Below are 21,706 nucleotides of genomic sequence, written 5' to 3'. Positions count from 1 at the left end.
AATTTGGACGCTGAGGGACACTAACTATGAAACCAGATTAATGATGACTATAAAGAACCATCACACCTACACTTCAGGTGGGGCTGCTGTGACAGTATTCAGACCGGTTTGATGTTCAGCCAATCACCAGATCAGACCAGTATACTAAATTTTACCACCAGGTGTCACACTTAACTCAGCAGGTGCTCCTGAACTGAGCAAACAGAAAACTGGTGTCCGACGACTGTGCCGCATCACGTAACGTCTGTCCACACCTAAATATGATCTGCTGTTACATCACGTAAACAAACCACGTAGCTCTTAGCTGTTAGATGGAGGTCAGACTGGGACTACTGACACAGTATGGATTGAGTGCTGTGACATGGTCGGGGCAGGTTGGTGATGTAGGCGACTTTTTAAATTGCCAAATTGTGTCTAACGGGTTTAATGTCGTACACCGGACCAGACTGGACCAGCAGAATCAGAAATCAACCCAACTCTAGTGCCACTTGAAGAAGGTGAGCCAGTTGTAGGTTCAGATTTTCGTCCTGACAGATTATTGTAGGTTCTTGTACATCAAAACAGAACCCTGTTCTTCAAAAGAAGAACAGACTAAACTGGACAGTGGTGAGTCGGTTTGGATCAGTATCACTTCAGACTTATCCAGAATAGTCTGATCCAGTTTGGACCAGTTAGTCTGAGCTGGTGTGAGCCAGTTTGAGCTGTTTCAGACCGGTCTGAGTTCGTCAGCAGTCTAACTTTGGGCTAAAACTGAATTACAGAGTTCTTTAATCTGTGAAGAGTTTTTACACTTCGTTGATTTTTTTTGTGTTGTTGACATTGGAAACTACCAAAGACCTTCTGAGCCCTCCAGACTTACTGTTCCTAGTCCTGAGTCCTGTTTGGACCAGTCTCACTGCTGGTCTTTAGCAGGTTTTGGTCAGGACTGGCTTTGGGACGAGCAGCACACAGAGAGAATTGACAGTCTGAGAAAGACAATGAAGAAGAGAAACTTCACAATCTGCTGCAACTCTGTCAATCATCTACTGTCGAGAACACAAACAGTACAAACCTACTGTGAACAAATGCTTTTCTGTCTGTCCGTCTTCAGTTTCTCTTCAGCTCTTCAATCAGCTCCTACACCTACAGAAATGTATTTTTGTTATACTCTGACTTATATCCAACATTAAGCTAAACAATAGACAAGCTACACACAGTGTAACCATTCCTTGAGCTATGTAGGCTAACGCACCCCGACACAAGCTACAGCAGAAACCTTCAACTCCAGAGCGCTTGGTTTGATGTGCCTGGGATGCCAGGCGGGTGGGGTTTGCACTTTATAAAGGACAGTTTACTGAATGTTGATGCAAATTTCCAGGCAAGCCCAGTCCATCCAACAAAGCCTGTCTGGCTCCTGTCCTACTGATTAGATCGAGTCCTTTTTATAAAGTTGCCATCTTTGAAGTTTGAGCTCAGAGTTTCTCAGCCTTGGGGTCAGGACCCAACATGGGTTTGCAGTTGATGTTTCATGGATAAAGATCAGGTACAGATCACTGTCCTCGAGAGTATTTTGGGATCATGGGCCAGATGATGTTGAGGAACCCTTTCTACCAAGGTGAAAGAAGTTTGTTTGAGCATTTCATTAACTCAGCAGCTGCTGACCAATCAGCTTCCAGCAGGTTTCGTGACCTCAGTTGGTCTTGAGAGTCAGGAGGTTCAGCCTCTTCTTGTCTTTGGTTTCTGACATTTCAAAAAAAAAGGTTGTTGCTCTGTAACTAGTATAGCTCTGTCCATAGACTATTAATCGTTGTACTCGCCACTACTTCTTGGAGACATTTAAGTACTCACATTCTTGCAAACTGAACCTTTAACACCAGGGATGACAGGATCACATTAGCATTACAGCAGGTTCAGGGCTATTCTGTCTGGATTTTACAGAAATAAATGAACATTAGGGATGCTCCGATTCGTCTTTTAGATTCATAGACTTCATTAGAGCATTAGACATCAAAGGAAACAGGAACTAATCACCAACTGGTTCCTGTTTTTTGGGCTCTTACTGAATGTTGGGGCTTACCTTCTTGTGCAACAAGCTAAAAGAGAAATTTAAAACCTCCTCTAAATGTAAACAGACTTTTGGATGATTATTTTGTGGATGTACCTTCTTATGTCTGCAAAGGAAGCTTCCTCCGCCCCTGCTAGTGTTTATACTGCAAAAATTACCCTTATTGGACTTAAAATGGCAGCGACGTCTGATTGCTGTACAGTCGAGAACAGGCCATGAGAGCACTATTTAAAGTATTTAAAGTAATTTCTATTAAAAAACAGTCACTTTGCCCAGATTTCATCTGATTGAACGGAGCATCCTTCATGATCTAAAGGAACATCTGCCGTCAGATTGAGCGTGGGTAGAAGTTTTAGTTCTGATGTCTAATTTTCCGTCCTAACATTTGGTGCTACTACCGATCATTGGCTCTACGTTCGTCCTTATTGATTGTTCATCACAGGTGTCGTATCAAGAGTCTGGGTTGGGTCTTATAGTTCATGATGTCGACCCTGCGGGCCTTACCAAGAGCCTGGTCACACAGGACGTACTTGAAAATAAGAAATCCTCAGTGATTATTCTGAGAAGCTGCAGAGGCAGAAGCACTGATACTGTCATGTGACTCTCAAGGAGATGTTCGATAGAAGGCAGTTCCCAAGCTGACATTCTATCTCGACATTATAACAGAACCTGAACTCAAGGGGTCAAAGGCACACAGCCGCACACTGAAAGGCCAATCACGGTAATATCAAGCACGACTGGTTACAATCTTGATGTCCCAAATGTGTCAGAGAACAGGGTTGATACTGACAGAGCAGGGACGAAGAAGTTTATCTGGGACTCATACGGGACCGATCCCGGCGTCCAGAGGACACTTGGCCATTCTTAGTCCTGACCACAGACTGTGTATAAAGATGGACAACATGACAGCTCACCAAAAATGAAGCCTAAACATTTAAATTGCCCCCTGGTGGCTGGCTGCAGTACAGGTCATAAACCCCACCCCCTTCATGTTAGTAGATGGGACATGAGGTGCTGCTCGCGATAAGTTGGACAGGTGCATGAGCAGGAAACTTTGTTACCGTAACGAAATGGCAGCGACCGTATCCAGAATATTTTAACTTGAGTTCTGTACAGTGGGAGGAGGTGGGGACGCATCATCCATCTTAATAAACAGTCTGTGGTCCCAACACTCCAAGTTTGAAGCTGTCTCTTGGTGAAGGTGAAACACGCTGAACAGGAATGACAATCACAAACTAGTAATCTGATGTCCATCTTTATCGCAGAGCTAAAGGAGAAAGACCCAGTTCATTAATCATCTGATTGGAAAGCGAAGAAATTCCCCCAAAGACGTAAGCCGTTTTTCTGTTCCTTTATTTCCTCGCAGTGAGGTGTACTGGGCAGATAAAATACGTTGGTCCCAGACCTCTTAATTGATGACCAAAAACAACCAAGTCAATCACATCTTTGAAGGCAGGGTTAAGAGGGGAACGCCATATTCCAGAGCCAGAAAAACATCCACAAAAATAATAAAACGCGTAGATATGATGTTCATAGCTGGAGGGGTCATTGTTAGTTGACTTCCTCTCTGTGCCAAAGGAAGAGAAACAAAACTGACTTTCTGGTCAACAGATCATAAAACCTTGGATCCCAAAAAAAAGGACTTAAAACTCCTTGAAGTCATTGGATCAAGTAGAAAAAGGTGCCTGCCACTGATGACGTTGCGTCCTGTGTGATCATGTCTTGGGGGCTATTAGTACTGCAGCTCAATGAAAGCCTCTCATAGCCTCGTGCTCTCAGAAGACCGGTGCTTCTGAACAGCCACCGTCAGTCCTACATGTCATCTCGTTGGGTTTAAGGTGCTAAGCTAAGCTAGCCAGGGCTGATGTTGAGCCTGTTGTCCATCTTTGGTGCTCTCTACCAGCCACGAGTGTTCGTGTCTTGATCTGTGACACCGAGCAGCTCTGTCGTCAGTGTGGCGATCTATCCACAGGCTCTGTTTGTGTATTTTACAACAACAACACACTTCCTGTCCTGACTCCTGTTAGGTGCTGTTAAGCCTGGCCTCACTTCCTGTCAGCACCCCGTTCAAGCATGACTGCTGTGTAGATTTGTTCAGTGGAGAGGCTTAAAACCTGAAAGAGGTCACGCAGAAAACACAACAAACTACTGCAAGCTGGTGTGGACTCCTAAACTCAACCAGCAAACCTAGATTACATCATCCACGAGAACCTTGCACCTAAAGCAATGACCTTTAATTCCAGTTGTTTCAGGAGGCTGTTGGAGACACTCATCTCTTGCTGCAGATTTTCTTTAAAATGTGTTGGCATGTGGCTCGAATGAGGCTGATCACAAATCTGGTTCTATGAAGGTGTGCGTACATGTGTTGCGGGAAACTTTAGAATGCTGAGGAGTCGATGCCCAGGCCTCCCAAATCTCAGCAACACATTGTGCGTCCCTTTGCTTCAAATAAGCTTATGGGTTGGTACAACTTGTTGCTGGGAGGCGGGTTTGAAATGAAAAAGAAAAAATACGCAAGTAAATAAAAGCACAAAGCCACACTAACATCTCCAAACACCCAAGTTTTCATGTGCCAGCCGTAATCCTTAACGTGTTCCCAAACAACACCAACAGCCTGTTTGAAATGACAACGGGCATCTGTCTCTTTACGACCTTCAACTCTTAACAAAAGCAGGACGAAGTATATGTAGTACTTCCGGTTGAACACTGCACATACCAGTGTGCAATGAATGGGTTTCGGGTATTTGAGGCCAGGCTGGTGCTGTCCACGTCTCTGACTGCTTCAGGTGCTCGGTATCTTTTCCTTTTGACCATTTTACAGTTGTTTCACGGACGACACATTCTAGTCCAGCAGAGTCGAGTCCGTGTGGTAGACTCGTACAGACCCAGTGTTGACTTTCTCCTTGTCTCGAGTTTTACTAAGACATTTGGTGAAGCTGTCCCCACCCTCCTCCAACCCTCTCTGGTCTGTTCTGACAGATGTTCAGGGTTCCTGCACTGTTCCAGAAAGTCCCAGAGACATCTTTGAGAAGTGACACCTGAACATGAACCCTCAGATGTCACTGAGTTCAGTGTTTCAGATCAGCAGCTCTACATTTGGTGTTAACAGTGGAGTCGGCCATGTTTCCAATGAAGTCGATGACGTTTGAATCTGGACTCTGAAGGAACCCTGAACTCTGGATTAACTTGTAACCTTCAGCAGCTGCAGTGAACCATTTTACAGATGACAGTCAAACTCCAGTGATCCCTTCAGAGCTTATTTCTTGTGTCTGTTTTTGCCGACCGGACAACACTTTTACTCTTTTCTGTTTACATCATCAAACCTGCCAAAACGAAGCTCAGACTCTAATTTCTTTTTAAGTTTTTGATTGTTTGCTGGTTAATTTGGAGGTGACACGGTAAACACGGTCGATGTTCATGTTTTTTCTACTTTTTGCCTTAAGATGCGTCACATGAGTTCCCGTTCAACAAACGCTGCCCTGCACTCAGACTCATCTGGTAGTGTCATATTGTGCAAACCCTCTGTATCAGTGTTTGTATTGACTGAACCTGTGACTCCGCCGGAGACGGATGGAAGTCACACCAAACAGGTCATCATTTGGTTTTTATCGAGGTGAATGAGAGGCGGTGTTTGTAGGATGGGGCATCATGTGACAGCACCTTTACTTCAGCAACAGTTTCCTGCTCCTCTGTGTTCGTTAGTTTCTCAAACCGCCACATTTCTGTAAACAGGAAACAGTTCAATCCCAGGTGGATCTTTGTCAGGTAATGTTTAAAATCCATACCCACAGGCTTTAAGATGAGGGGCGTGGCTACACAACAACCTGAACATTTCAAAATGGTTAAAAAGTGACTGCTCACTTACTCCCCCCACTCGTTACTCTTTGTCACTGCGGAGTATTAGAACAACTGGTCCTTCATTTCAGACAGAAGTAGAATAAATTATTTCATTTCAGCTCAGTTCTGTCGTCACTGTCACACTAGCTAATTAAGCTAACGTTAGTTCCATGCATTGGTTGAAAACTCGCTCTCCAACTGACATTTTCATTTTTCATGACTGATTTGTTTTACATACAAAAACCCTGTAAAGACGTAAAAACTGACTGAGGCTAAAGCTAACAGGTTCCAGCACACGATATAATGTTAAAAGACTAAGGCTAAAGCTAACAAGACAGGACGTGATGCTAACAGATTGAGGCTAAAGCTAACAAGACAGGATATGATGCTAACAGATTGAGGCTTAAGCTAACAAGACAGGATATGATGCTAATTGATGGAGACTAAAGCTAACCTCGACTAGATGCTGAGATATGATTGGATAGTCCCAGTTGGTGGGAGGTGTTTAGAGAATGAAAACTTTATTCAAACTGCGTCCCGTTGACAGGTTTGACCTGATAAAGATCCGACTGGGAAATCTAAACACTGTGTTTAACTTCCTGTCTACACGAATAAAATTATTTTTGAAAACCCCTCTTCTCCTCCACGTTTTGACCTCTTGTCCACACAAACGCAAATTCTGGAAAACACCTCGTACAGTGCAGATCTGTCTAAACTTCTGCTATTGTGTATCTGATTGGAGCATTTGGGAAACTATGTCATCTTCCCAGTTTGCACATGGCTGTTGTTGCTTTGTGCAATGAGCATACGCCAAAAACAACAGCAGCAGCAGGCTAACAGCTTGTTTATTTTGTTAGCACTGCTTCAGTCTAATCATGACGTTACATCAACCCGCTGTGCTGCTGCACCACTTCAAAGACGAGTTGAGTGGTCTGCGGCGCTCGACGTTACCTGGTCAACCTCAGCATCTGCGGCCTGAAGTCGTCCAGAAAAAAACATTTTGGGATCATTCTTTGGTGTTTGACACTTTGTCGAGGCAGCTTTTACCAACACCTAGTGGCCGGGTGAGTGTTTTGAGTCGTTCTGGTGTGGACGGAGACATATTGTAAAAACCAAGGTAGTTTTTAAAAATATCAGTTTATGTGTAGACGGGACCTGAACAGGTAAACAGGTGTTTCTGGAGTGATGTCAAAGTTTCAGACTGGACTCTGTGACAGACGTGGTTTCGTAAACGTCCCTGATCATCAGAAACTGTCGGAGCAGGGTGTCGTCGTTCAGTTTCATGTTTCAGTTTCAGCGGACACAACTTTTCTGTTCATGATGATTGTCTTGTTCTTATTTTTTTGTTTGTTGTTGACAAAATCAAAACCAAACAAACAAACAGAAAACCCTTGGTAACCACCGGCCTGAAGACATTTCATGTTAAACTGAACCCCCCCCCTCCCTTCCACACACACACACACACACACACACACACACACACGTTTTACTCTGTCCCTCCTGATTTTATAATGAAATAAAAACACTGTAAAGGTGAATAAACTATTTATAAACATCTGTTGTTGTTGTCTGGATTTTATTTTAACAACTGTAACTCCCATGAGTCTCAGGGTGAGATCAAACCCATCCCCCTCATCACAGACTGAATGTTAACATGCCAACAGCAGCTAATTAGCAAAGTAACTAAGTACATTTACTTAAGTACAATTCTGAGGTACTTGTACTTTGAGTATTTCCATTTTCTGCTTCCTCATCCTCCTCCTCATCTCAGAGGTAACTTATATTTTTATCTGGCAGCTTTAGTTACGTTACACATTCAGATTACTGATACTAGAAAATGATTTTCCTGCTGAAAATGCGTGTGGATGCTGAACGCTGAAATTGAAAACTGGCTGAAAATACAGGAAAATAAAACTTCTGAAAATCTGTCAGAAGCTAAAGCTGAACTGTGAGTGTCAAAGGTGAAGGTTCAAATTAACTGAAAAGGTTCAAAGAAGGAAAACTTCAAACTTTAAAAACATAAAAGTAGGAAAAAAATGAACGTAAATATATAATGTCTCAAGAGTTGCTTTAACATTTGGACGGTTTCTGCAACTTAAAGTATGGAGAAGTAGTGCACAAATGTTTAGGAGTACTAGTGCTAGTAGTTGCAGTAGTAGTTATAGAAGTAGTAATAGCAACATCACCCCCCTGCAGAGCCGCCACTTTAGACGTGCACATGTGTGAGCTCGAGAATGTGTGGTAACTGTCAATCATTTTTTAATGTGGCCAATCAGAGGCTCACAACCCGCTGTCAGTCAAACACTAACCAGCTTTTATTCCAGAAAATCACCTCACAGCAGTGGGAGGAGTCAACATTTCAACTCATTAGCTATGCTAGTGCGAGTGTCTGTATCAACTCATCATAACAGAAAATGGTAACTTCACTGCTCATTTTAAAAGGACCACCGCGAGAAAACATGTTCTTTGTTTAAATTAGAGCACAGTTAACGAATAATGAATCATAGCTGTTTGTTTCTGGCTGCCAGCGTTAACTAGCACAGCTAGCACGTTAGTTAAGTTAGCTGTAAAGTCGTCTATTTCCACTTAAAAATGTTGATAAAAAAGTTCCCGTCTGTTGATACTCTGTCAAGGGTTAATGTTAGCATCAGCGTTGCCAGGTGGGAAACATAGGATTATCGTACCAGAGACTCAAAATTATCGTATTTTTAGCCTGCAGCCAGAAACAAGTATCTGTGATCCATCGTCTGTTTGATCATCTAAACACAGAACACGTTTCCTTGGAGCAGTCCTCCTAAAATAAACTGTGGTGACAGTTTCTATATTCTCTAAGTTACTGATCCATGATTAAGGAGCTGATAAGGAGACGGCGTTAGCTAACGAGCTAGTGCGCTAGGTAGTAGAAGTTTTCTGTTTCTGCTTCAAACAAGCAACTGTGAACACAAGGCTAACGTTATTTTTACAACAAAGATCTAAAACACGTATTTAACGATCTCCGTCTGTACAACATACAACTGAGAGTCTGGTACTTGCACATGTGCACGTCTAAAATGGCGTCTCTCCAGCAGGGGGATGTTTCTCAGTAACAGTAGCAGTAGTAGAAGTCGTATCAGTTGTTGTATCATTAGTGATAATATTAAGTAATAAAAGTAAGTAAAAGAAAGTAGTAACAGAGTACTTATACTCTGTGGTATTGGTACTGTTACTGCTGTACTGCAGATATTTAAGATACTGACTGACGACCTTTAGACAAAACTTCATTCAAATAAATCTTTATTTAAACTCTTCTACAGGACGATGTTCTCCCAGCATCCTGTGTGTGTGTGTGTGTGTGTGTGTGTGTGTGAGTGTGAGAGAGAGATCTACCAGTGACTTGGCAGAAATGATAATCGCTTCCCCCACAATGCACTGCAGCGGCACTACTCCAAACTACTGAAGAACAGGCAAGGAAAAATTAGGTCACACACACACACACACACACACACACACACACACAGAGTGAGCCTCGTGGGCACCAAACCATAACTAATTCTGTCTTATCTGCGTCTATAAAAAGATCAAAGGAAGCAGCAGAGGAAGCGTCTTCACTTTATTCATCACACACAACCTCAGCTGACACACAGTTATCAGTTCACCTGGGGCACACCTGTCAGCCCACAGGTGAGACAGTCTGGCCTCTTGCCTCGGCTCAGTCCAACCCGGTGACCTCATCTCTTCAGTTTGTCACATCATCAAGAACCATCAGTTTACACATAAAGTTTATTAGTTTGAGTTCATCACATGAGATCAAAGAGTCAAACATAAAACAATCTGAGGCTGAACTCTGATGTAAACCCTCAGATAAACCAGGTTTAAGTTAACCCTCGGATAAACCAAGTTCAAGTTAACCTTCAGATGAACCAGGTTCAAGTTAATCCCCAGATAAACCAGGGTTAACTTAACCCCTCAGATAAACCAGGGTTAGCTTAACCCCTAAGTTAAACCAGGTTCAAGTTAACCCTCGGATAACCAGGTTCAAGTTAACCCCTCAGATAAACCAGGGTTAACTTAACCCCTAAGATAAACCAGGTTCAAGTTAACCCTCGGATAACCAGGTTTAAGTTAACCCTCAGATAAACCAGGTTCAAGTTAACCCCTCAGATAAACCAGGGTTAACTTAACCCCGAAGTTAAACCAGGTTTAAGTTAACTCTCGGATAACCAGGTTTAAGTTAACCCTCAGTTAAACCAGGTTTAAGTTAACCCTCAGATAAACCAGGTTCAAGTTAACCCCTCAGATAAACCAGGGTTAACTTAACCCCTAAGTTAAACCAGGTTTAAGTTAACCCACTGATAAACTGACCTTGATATTTTAGGATACAGAATCATTAAACTCACATTTATTAATTTAAGTTAACCCTCAGATGAACCAGGTTTAAGTTAACCCTCAGATAAACCAGGTTTAAGTTAACCCACTGATAAACTGACCTTGATATTTTAGGACACAGAATTATTAAACTCACATTTGTTAATTTAATCAGTGAAAAACAATCAATGAAACATCAGATCAATAAATCAGCTGAACTTTTGATTAATGTGCATTCAATAAAATAAATGAAACATTAATATGTAAATAAAATTAATCACTTCATAAATTGTTCACGTGTTCACTGATGACCTGTATTGATCACTGATCTGAAGGCGTCTCAGAAACTCGTCCACAGTCTGAGTCACTTCCTGTCGCGTCACAGCGAGGCCTTCAGCACACTGAGCGTGCTCAGTGCAGACTCCACGCAGCCGTCAAAGTTGGAGTGGACGAAGGCGTCACCGGCACAGACGAGCAGCGGGCGGTCAAGGACGGTCATGTGACCTGGACAGTCTGGCACTGAGGTCAGCACCTGCAGGAGGAACGGGAGGGGTCGTAAATCAAACGCACTGAGGGGGGTTCAAGGTCAGTGGGAAACTCCAGTGTCCACAGGCTCACCTGCGAGTACCTCCACTTTTGACACTTGATGCTGATTGGCTGAGGTAGATCAGGAAGTAGCTTCTGAAGTTCCTGTAAGATGATTGGCTGGACGTCCTCCTTGTCCTTCTCCAGGTGCTCCAGGCCGAATGGGACGCTGGTGTGGACGACAAGAGACGGACCGCAACCAGGAGCGTCTGAATGGGCACAGACATGGACACTGAGTGGTCAGAGTGACTTCACTGCGACGACACATGGGTGTTAGACTGTGATGTCACACAGGTGTTAGACTGTGACATCACACAGGTGTTATGGTGCATTCCATTTGCACCGGTAAGTTAGAAATTCAAAGTTCCCAGTCAGACATTTCACCAGTGACGCCCCCTGAAGTTGGATTTGTGACTCGAGAAGTCGGAGGAGCTTCACTCAACTAAACCTTAAAATCCAAGATGGCTGCTCTGCATATCGACAGTGATTAAACTGCAGTAATAAAATGTTCATGAGCTCTTCTGTTGTCTTACACAGTCCTGTCCAACAGAGATCTGTGGACACGTTACAGTGTTTGTCTACAGAAAATATAACGTAATGTGTTGTTTCTTTGAGTGTCGAGTCCTGAACGAGTCATAATCAACAGATGTGATGTTATTTTAACATCAGAACAATAAGATATTAAATTTTAAAAACTCATGAATGATTTTTAAATTTCAGATTCATTTGTTACAGTAAAGCTCCTTTGCTGTTAAGCTAACGTTAGCTAACATTAGCTTGCTAACTACCTTCAGCTCACTGTTCCTTATGTTTGTTGACCATTGTTTATTTTTGTACGTTAACAAAACAATGTTTGGGATCATTTATATAACGTTAACGTATAAAACATAAAACATTAGCTCTTCAAGTGTTGACTTGATGGGAAGGAACAGCTGAGTCCATCTTTCAGAGACTTTTGAAGGATGCACATGTGTATCATCAGCGAACAGGAAGTACCCACAATTCTTTGAGCACGATTTGCCAGAATTGAAGGCGGTGCCTCTTCAGTGACTCAAGGACCCATCCTACTGAGGATTTTAAGAAACATCGACAGATTTAAACAACTTTACGACCAAATTTTGCGACAAACATGTCGACTGAGAGAGAACTGAAGTGTTCAGTGTAAAAACATCACAGCTGGTCTGACATCAGCAGGTGAGACAGACCTGCGTTGCGTTTGCGGGAGTCCGCAGCGATGTAACAGATGCAGGTGTTGTCGGTGACATATCGAGCCACCCAGGAGAAACTGAAGACGGTGTCCGGAGGGAAGAAGAGGGCGACGGCGAAACGAGACGAGTACACGACTCCGTCCAACTGCTGCTTCTGCTGGACAGACAGCACTGAGAGACAGACAGAGGGACAGACAGATAGACAGACAAGACAGAGGGACACACAGACAGACAGGTCAGTGTATCTGTGATGATTCATGACTCCAAACTGTAAACGTGTCCTCTGATTGGACGATCATCAGATCAAAGTCGGGATACAGAACAACTACATACTGTCCAATGTGTACACACATATACACAAGTACAAGTACACACAGTGTGTGTGTGTGTGTGTGTGTGCGTCTCAGGAGGCTCTGAGTTCTTCTTCACTGGTTTCTGAAACGTTTCTGAGATGACTGCATGTTTCTCATCCTGCGCACACACACACACACACACAGTGCATCTAATAATAACCTGAGAGAGAGTGTGTGAGAGCAGGGAGGAAATGGGCGCTGTCCCTTGTCAGCCAATCAGATGAGCTGAAGATGACATCATCCTCATCATCTGGACACACACACACACACACACAAGAGGAGGGGCTGTCGTCTGCAGCCCGACCACACACACACAGAACGTTCTGCAGCTTTTATTAAAAGTGTGTTTAACCATCGACCAATCAGAGAGCAGGAAGAGATTTACCATCAGAGGAAGTGTATTGATCCCTTGTGTGCGTGTGTGTGTGTGTGTGTGTGTGTGTGTGTGTGTGTGAGTGAGAGAGAGAGAGAGAGAGAGAGAGAGAGAGAGAGAGACAGGAAGCAGCCTGGTCTCATCAAAATAAAAGCAGCAGTGTTTCTGTTCTCGGGTCAGTTTTTTAACACCTAAATAAAAACAAACATTTTTCATGTTTCCATCTTTGATAAATAAACACATCTGATCAACACTGATCAACAACTGATAACAATCGATAAAGAGCAACAGCAGAGTGTTTACAGTGAGACGCTGCTGCCCCCCTGTGGTCACACTGAGCACCTGTCTCACGTCAGTGTAACATAATTATTAATGTTCCTCCTTTCAACACTGAGCTGATCAATCAGCTGATCGATCAGCTGTGTTTTATTAACAATTAATTAATCGTGTCCTGTGTGTTCGTTTTTTTTTAACTGTCAGTGAATGTGTGAACTGTGTCTAGAAAATATGAACAAGTTAATTACTCTGATTACACTGCACTGTAACTCTTACCTGACTTGTTTATTTTAATCTAACTCATTTTAATTCATATTTAAATGTTTTTTTCTAATAGCCTGTTGCTCTGTTTTGCTCTCACAAGCGTCTGACGGTATCCATGGTTACACCTGCTTCCTTCTTCCAGTAGAGTGGCGAGGGCGTCCCATGGTTTGGCTTCTCTTTTATACACTTCCCCTTAATCAGGAGTGCCCTCCGCAGCTGAGAGTGTAACTTGATTTGGAGTGACACTCGGTAGTGAAGTGGGAGCGGTTTGGGATTGGGCCACTGACTGGTCCTCTCATTCCCCTGATCTAAATCCAACTGAGCACCTATGGGACGTTACGTATCGGTGCATCCACCGCCGCCAAGTACCACCACAGACTGTCCAGGAGCTCACTGATGCCCTGATCCAGGTCTGGGAGGAGATCCCCCAGGACGCCATCCTCCGACTCACCAGGAGCCCAGACATTGTCAGGAGGTCATACAGGCAGGCAGGGCCGTACACACGACTGAGTCACATGATGAGTTGATCATCCTGTGATTTTAATGTTTGACTTTGATTTTGAATCCAGCCCTCAGCGGGTCGATGATCTTGGTTGTTATGTTATTTTGCTCTCAACTAATTATTCACCGTCCATCAGTAAAGATTTTACACTGCAGTCATTCATCAACATGTGATGTGAGATTTAAGAGTTCCCTTAATCACAAACGCTGATCTGCCGCGGCCTCGATTCTTTATCAGAGTTCAAAGGTTTTAACTCTTTAATATAACCCTGTTGTTTTAGCTCTGATGAATTCGTCGGCTCAGACTCCCGTGAGCTGGAATGAGCTTAACACATGAAACTTTGCTAAACAACTGGAAATGATGTGCAAATGCTTCCCATTAAGCTCCGCCTACTGGGTTGGATTTAAACAGTTAAATGAACAGAACTTGATGAATTTTGAGTTTATTAACACTGAAATTAATTTACACCATCTGAGGATGAAAATACGACTTTCTACTACAAATGAGTCAAACTGGTCCAAAACAAAGCCGCCCTCTACAAATAAACCTTTGCAGGGGGCGGGGCTTAGCACAAAACTCATTAACAAAGTATTAAATCATCATAAGGTTTGGTGAATATATTCAGAACGGGGCTGGGAAGAGGTTGACCAAACCATTTTGAGTCAGACCCATAGGGGGCACCAAAAATATGTTCCTCAAAATTCAGAGGTCAGAATTTCACCAAATTTGGTCAGTGTGCTCCGGGGCTGAGATTTACCAGAATTTGAAGTGTCTGAAAGTGCGCATGACCTATTACATTTTAACTCATAACTCCAGATGACCAATCCTGATGAAACTCACCGGAAACATCTGGAGCGGCGTTCTGAACATACCTAACAAAAATTGCGCCAAAAAGCCACACGGTGGCGCTGTCATTAAGGCCAATATTGGAAAGTCCATGCCCCTCACACCACAACGGTGCGTTCATTTTGTACTCGGAGGTCGGAAGTGGGAATGACGTCACCTCGAGTTGACAACAGTTTTTGCATTCTAGTTGACAACGGTGGACAAGTCGGAAAAAAACATGGACGCCCGCAAGAAAGGCTTTGTTGCCCTCGCACTTTCAGAGTATAGACAGCTCCATGCACTCCAACTGATGAACGCCGCAGATGAGGCTGACCTAATCTAACAAATAAGATAAAATTGCTATAAACAGTACTTTAGCAGAGTGTTTACTCACTATGTATGTGACCGGCAACCATCTTGAATTCATAATTCGGGGTTGATGCGGTTGCTCCAAGTTTCCAAGTTGGAAATCCGATCTCAGGGTGCGTTCGAGTTTAAACTTCCGATTGAGAACTGGGAATTTCCAACCTCAGAGTACAAAACGAACGCACCACAAAATGCGTCTAGGACCATTAGGCTCCGCCCACTGGATTTTCCGCCATTTTAAATTGTTTCAAAAACAGTCACGTGAATAGAACCTGATGAATTTTATGTTTATCGACAGGAAACATGGTACACAGCATCTTTGGATGTTTATGCAACTTTCTATTATAAATGAGCAAAAATCAGTCAAAAAACATGGCCGCCATTTATGGAAGAAAAAAAAAATCTTACCAAGGGCGAGGCTTAACAGGAGATAGACTATATCTGGAGTTTCCTTTGAGCAGTCCTGATTACACTCAGTGGAAACATCAGGTAGAAACATCTGAATGTGCAGATCAAGTTTCTGATCAAAGAGGGCCGAGTGGAGGGATTTTATTTGCTCTTATTGAACTGCTGCGTTCACGGTGGCGGTGGGACACGTTTGTGATCGCTCTCACTCCGTCTTCAGACAGAAATAAAGAAGCTGAAGTGACTTCTGACTCGTGAAGACAAAAACCTGCTCGCTGTGGCGAACAGAAGCTGCTTGCTGCTGTACTTCTGTTTGTTACCGTGTGACTCTCAGCAGTTTGTGGTTTTATGTGAAGCAACGACATCGTACAGGAACCTACGGCAGGTCAGATAGGAAGACGTTTTTAGAAAGGCGGGGAAAATAGCATTTTAAGACTAAAGCTTCCACACCCAGACCAAAGTTATGTTCTTCAGATTTGAATGCATCAGTAACACGACTGAGAAGCTACAACCGACATTAACAGACGTATAACTGTCCGTGTCTTACTTTGTCCCACGTCTCCCTCCAGCTGCAGGATCTGAGGGACCGGCATCGTCAGGACGACGGCATCAAACATCTCGCTGCCTCCTGCCTTCCTCTGGACCTCCCATGATGCACCACGGCGGTACAGGCCAGTCACATGACACTCAAAGAACAGATCTGCTCCTGACACAAAGAGAGGGAACTACGGTGAAAGAGAGAAAGACAGGAAGAGACAGAGAGAGGGAGTTGGACAGAAGATAGGTACTGGTGCGTACCTGACTCAGACAGGAAGTGTTTGACTATACTGGACATGCCCAGTGGTGTCATGTAGTCCTTGCTGCCATCTTTGTGCTTCAGTCCTTCAATCTGAGCGTTGAGAGGCTTCAGGACTCCAGCAGACAGCAGCTCTGAGTACAAACTAACAGACACACAGTGAGCCAGCAGACAGCAGCTCTGAGTACAGACTGTTTTTACTGATGATCGGTTCATCACAGTTTCTTAAGTTGTACAAAAAAAGCTCTTTGTAATTTCCTAAAACTCTGAGTGATGTCTTTAAATGTCTTCTGTCTGTCCAACAGTCCAAGACACAGACATCCAGCTCACAGTGATATAAAACCTCAACACAATTTATATAATCAAGGATTCATCAGTTATCAAAAATGTTACAGGTGATTATTCTGTTGGTTACATCAGCTGATTTTATTCCGTTTAAGTGTCAATAAAAAAACTGTGAACACGTTCGTCAAATAAATAAATATAATTTCTTTTGTAGTTTTGGGTGAAGTGTCCTTAAAAGGCGGGTCTTAGGTGTTGCAGACAGGTGTGTGTTGTACCTGTGGTGTGACTTAGCGTAGGCAGCTGTGGCGGTGATGTACTGAGCTCCAAGATCAGCAAAGTGAGCTGAGGGGTCTGAAGGACGAGTGGTGGACATCCTGCCACCTGAGAGACAGAGACAGCGTCAGTTGTCTGTAGTTTTATGATGTCTCTTGTCATGTTCTGTGCACCAAAGTCCATTATAAACCTGACTCTTTTTAAATGTAAAAGTTGTTCCCACCTCTGATTTCTACACTCACTTGCTTTCAAGGCTGCAGGTGAGCAACAGACTACAATCTATAAAAAGTTAAAGTTTTATTGTATTAAAGTCAGCTGTACACATCACAGTGGAGCCGAATATATAAGGAGAGTCTGTTGATAATGGAAACATCTTCAGTCCTGTCCTGCAGTGTGACTCTGTGCAGCTGTGAGGCCAGAGATATAAAATAGCCAGATTTTTCATTGAAGATCTGACTGACGCTGCTGCAGACAATTTTTATGAATCACTTTAGAGCCGAATTAAAGAGCAGACCCACAGGTGTAGAAACTGCCTTCAGCCCTGTCCTGCAGTGTACCTGTGTGACGCTGTGAGACCGTAAATATAATTAGTCAAATTTTTGAATGGAGATCTGGCCGCAGACTCACCTGAGCCTCTCGCTTTGTCCCACACCACGATTTGAACTTTGTTCTGCAGCTCTCTCCTCAGCAGACATGCGCACAAGCTGCCTGTCAGACCCGCTCCGACTATCAGAACCCGGGACATGTTTTAGCCCTGAATCGGAGCCGTGCTAACCGGACAGCGACACTTTAACCCGGGTCGTAACGGGTATTCGGTAACAGAGCAGCAGAGTTAAACCCGCCTCCAGCCAGCGTTACAAAACAGCTGAAACATGATGGACACACATAAACTATCCCGGTTCAGACCCGTGTCAAGTTACCCGGAGAAAGCACCGGACATCCGCCTGAGATTTTCACAATAAATGTCTAATTGTTTGAAAATGTCAGGAAGAGAAAAATACGTTTTTTTATTGTTTATTTTTGTATAAAAAGAGGAAAACATTTTATGTGTGATTTTATTTCACATAAACGTTAATGTAAAAACTCTTTATTCTGTCTTTCATTATAATCTGTTGTTTTCTGAAGCACATCATGTACTTTATAAATGTGATGCAACTTAACTTTATAATTTATACTTAATTTTAGAGGGAAATACCATATTTTGTACTCCACTACAATTGTGTAATAATAATAATTGTTGGCTTTAAAAAGAATCAATATTTTTTATATTATTTTAATTTTCTAAAATTAATTTCTAAAATTAATTGAATTTGTCTTTCTTTCTCTCTTTTTTGTGATTTTTAAAGAAATCCTTTTTTTTAAAAAAACAAAAACACAAAAATGACCCCATTTATCAGCCAGAACCTGTAAAAACAGAAATTATTGTTGGATTTTCACATTTCCAACAGTCTTGACACATCATGTGTGAGGAACGCTTCCATCAGAATAAACAAAAGTAAAATTTAAAAAGACAAATCTGATCTTAAAACAGTGATGCTTCACCAGAATCACTTTATTCTACGTCTCATTTAAAATGTGTCCAAAAATAAACAGTTTGTACATCAAGAGTGAAAAACTGAGACTTTTTAAACTTTGACCTTTCAAAAATCTAAAAACTCATTTATGGTGGAGGGAGGGTCATAGACTCATATTGTTCACCTGTCTCATATTACGAGATTAAATATTTCTATGAATGATAATAATAATAAAAACCTTTATTTATGAAGAACTTTTCAAAACACAGTTACACATAGTTCTACAGAACATCGTCGGGATAAAAACAGAGTAAACAAATAAAAACACAAAACAGGCTGAGACACATTAAACAGTGTGAAATAAAAAAACATGATCAAAACTAATTTAAGATAATCAGGTTTGAGCATCACACTTTAAAAAAAAATGGTTTCTAATGATCAAATAACAGATATAAGAAACATGAACATAAAAATTATTAAAAATGTAACAAAAATAACTTCCAGAACTGAAAACTGATATTTTTAATGGTGAAAAATTATATTAGGTCAATATGTGTTCATATAGACACATTATTATATCTACAGTGTGTTTACAGATAATATCAGATTTTGTTTCGTTCCAGTTGATTATTTAAATCTATAACAGGCTGTGCTTTTATTCTGAAAGGGCGCTGAACCTGATTTGAATCCTAAATTAACAAAATGTTTTACTGTTTATTTGTTTTCTGGTGATTAGTATTTTCATTCTGATTCATTTCACCGTGTTTCCTGTTTTTTATTTTAATGATCAGGTTTCAGTTTTTGAACCAAATCAGCTGATTTCTGCTTTTTTGGTTCTGTTTCCGGTCTGTGTTCGTTATTTTTCCTGTTTCCGGTCATTGATGGAGTTGATGCTTCCGCTATCTATTGATTCTGTATTGCGAGGTAAATCGATCAGAAACCTTTGGTGATCGATCAAACAGGAAAAAACCAGAGCGTTTTTATTTCTGACCAATCACAGAGAGGGACTTCCTCTGTCGTCACCGCCGGTTTCTTCCGGCCACTGTAATAAATAGTCATGTGAACAGAGAGCAGTTTCCAGAGCAGCGGACAGAGCAGCCGACAGGTGAGTGACCGATCAGGAGTTATTACCTGGTTATTGTTGAGACTCAGTGACGCTGCTTTGATTACTCATACGTTATTACCGATTTATTACTGATTGATTACTGATACTAAATATGCACAACATGTTGCTGATGGTCGGAGACAGAAGCTCCAACAACAGGCTGAACACCAGGTTTATAACAGGCTGCAAACAGGAGGAGAATGTTGTGAAATTGGCACAAACAGAGTTTAAAAACAGAAACTTCTAACAGTTTAAATCAAACTGCAAACAGGTGGTGACATCCGGTTTATAACAGGAGAAACAAACAGGTATAAAATCAGGTAGAAACTTGATGTAACCTGAAAAAAGTTTTAACAGCCAGAAAAGAGGCTGCGTAAAAACGGGGGCACAGAAGAGGTTCAAACAGGCTGGAGACAGTTTGAGGGTTAAACCCAGCGCACACCACACACTAACATGACGTCAGAAAGACTCTTAACCTTGGACAGATGCTAACTTTTGTTAGGAATGAAAATCTGGTTGACACAATTTAAATGTCTGATGGTGAGGGTTCTAACCGTCTGGGAAAACATGACAGTATCACAGAATTAATCTTATTATCAGTCAGAATTACTCTCACAGGAAACAGAAGGATTATTGTTGGTCAAACAAATGTTGTGTTAATTTAACTGAAACATTTTGTTGATGAAAGTTTGTGTAAAAAGTCTCCTCTCAGAATAGATAACTCCAATAAAGGAGAGATTCAACGTCCAGTTGCTTTTTTTTTTAAATATCGTAGATAGGGCTGTGTGATATGACGATATATATCGTGTGACGAGAGAAAAATGTCTATCGTTTCATATATTTGCTCTATCGTTTTTATCGTTGTGACGCAAATTACACTTTTTATGGCAATTTTTTTCCTCATTTGGACATTTTATTGATTTGATTCACCAGCTTTCTCGCTACCAGCGTTCCCTCTCTTCACTCGCTCTCTAGCTTGCTCAACCACAGCTGCTCGCTCTCTCTCTCTTTTTCTCTCATCTTGTTTAAAATGAGGTTGCCCGACTCATCGTAATGTTAACAAACGAGGACAAATGTCCTCCCCTCGTGCTAGTAACGTTTTTGTACTCCCTCATGGGACAACTTTTTATTTTATTGGATTAAAATGTGCTATATCAGGATAGGTATCGTTATCGGGATGTGAGATTTTGGTCATGTAGCCCAGCCCTAATCGTAGATAACAAATGTTCACAGTGTGATAACTGTTAACTTTTATATCACTGCAACCGTGATAACAATGTTAGAATTTAATGTTGTGCAGACGATGGGTTTTGTTCTTCATACCTGTCGACTAAACGTCGTTATTCTCTGTCAAACTTACGACACGAGATGTTTAGAAGACGTTGGTTGATTTTGGTGACTCAATAACACAGTTTACACAAAATCAGTGTCACCTGTCGTCTGTTTTCTACGTTAAACCGTCATCGGCATCAGGCGATGTCCTGATGTCACAACCTAAATTCAACCAAATATCAACTTATAATGACAGAGGCGGCCGGGTCACATGATGCCTGAACACTGAAGACAGACAGAAAACTTTTATAATAAATGTGGCTTCTAAAAACAGACTGAACATCAGGCATATGACAGAAGGACAACAGGCACAGAATCAGACGTAACGTAGGCACAGAGGTTTAAACCAGGTCTGAAGGTCAGAGTTACACCAGGTCTGAACATCAGAGTAACACCAGTTTGAAGGTCAGAGTTACACCAGGTCTGAACATCAGAGTAACACCAGTTTGAAGGTCAGAGTTACACCAGGTCTGAACATCAGAGTAACACCAGTTTGAAGGTCAGAGTTACACCAGGTGTGAACGTCAGAGTTACACCAGGTCTGATGACCTGAAGACAAACAAACAGAAAACTGGACATAAAAGATTTAGATTTTAGAAGACAGGGAATCAGATGTAACTTTGGCACAGATGAACTTTAAAAACAGGCTGAAAAGAAACTTTGAGGAGACAGAAACCAGGCTGTAACATCAGGTTTATAACAGGCTGTAACATAGTGACATCATCGAGTGACGCCGTGAGAAATTATTGACGAGAGCTGAAAACAATCAGTGAAAGGATCTCTGATGATTAAAGCTTCGTCACAGCTCCATGATAACCATGATGACAGAGATGTCACAGAGTCTCCGCACAAACTAAACAGCTCCTTTCATTTATCAGCCTCACATGACCCACATCACTTCATCATTATCATCATCATCATCATCATCATCACAGTATCAGTGAACTTGACACACAGTAAACACAGAGTCTCTGCTGCTGCAACTCCTCACTTAACAAACAGCTGCACACTGAACCTCT

General features: G+C 42.0%; 2 protein-coding genes across 3 annotated transcripts in view; one reads left to right on the top strand and one right to left on the bottom strand.

Moving 5' to 3' along the window:
• Window positions 1-9,456: 9,456 nt before the first annotated feature.
• rnls (renalase, FAD-dependent amine oxidase) lies at window positions 9,457-17,661 on the bottom strand. Of its 2 annotated transcripts, none has more exons than XM_033612335.2 (7): window positions 17,364-17,661; window positions 16,739-16,844; window positions 16,181-16,323; window positions 15,930-16,088; window positions 12,016-12,189; window positions 10,844-11,019; window positions 9,457-10,757 (listed from the first exon to the last, which is right to left on the bottom strand). In XM_033612335.2, exons 1-7 carry the CDS (start codon window positions 17,479-17,481, stop codon window positions 10,605-10,607), a joined length of 1,029 nt encoding a protein of 342 aa, XP_033468226.2. In that variant the 5' UTR covers window positions 17,482-17,661; the 3' UTR covers window positions 9,457-10,604. The 2 variants fall into 2 exon arrangements, with proteins under 2 accessions (XP_033468226.2, XP_033468227.2); XM_033612336.2 differs by having other exon boundaries at window positions 15,930-16,082.
• A 1,477-nt stretch (window positions 17,662-19,138) lies between these two features.
• The window catches only part of lipf (lipase, gastric), an 8,305-nt gene continuing 5,737 nt past the window's right edge, over window positions 19,139-21,706 (top strand). The window contains exon 1 of the mRNA XM_033611750.2: window positions 19,139-19,355. The gene's annotated coding sequence lies outside the window, so the exon portion shown is untranslated. The remainder of the gene's footprint in view (window positions 19,356-21,706) is intronic.

This window comes from Epinephelus lanceolatus, chromosome 21 (genome assembly GCF_041903045.1).
Source record: "Epinephelus lanceolatus isolate andai-2023 chromosome 21, ASM4190304v1, whole genome shotgun sequence".
In the NCBI taxonomy this organism is placed as follows: Eukaryota; Metazoa; Chordata; class Actinopteri; order Perciformes; family Serranidae; genus Epinephelus; species Epinephelus lanceolatus.
The sequence above is the reverse complement of the archived record's forward strand: the minus strand, read 5'-3'. Positions and strand labels throughout refer to the sequence as shown.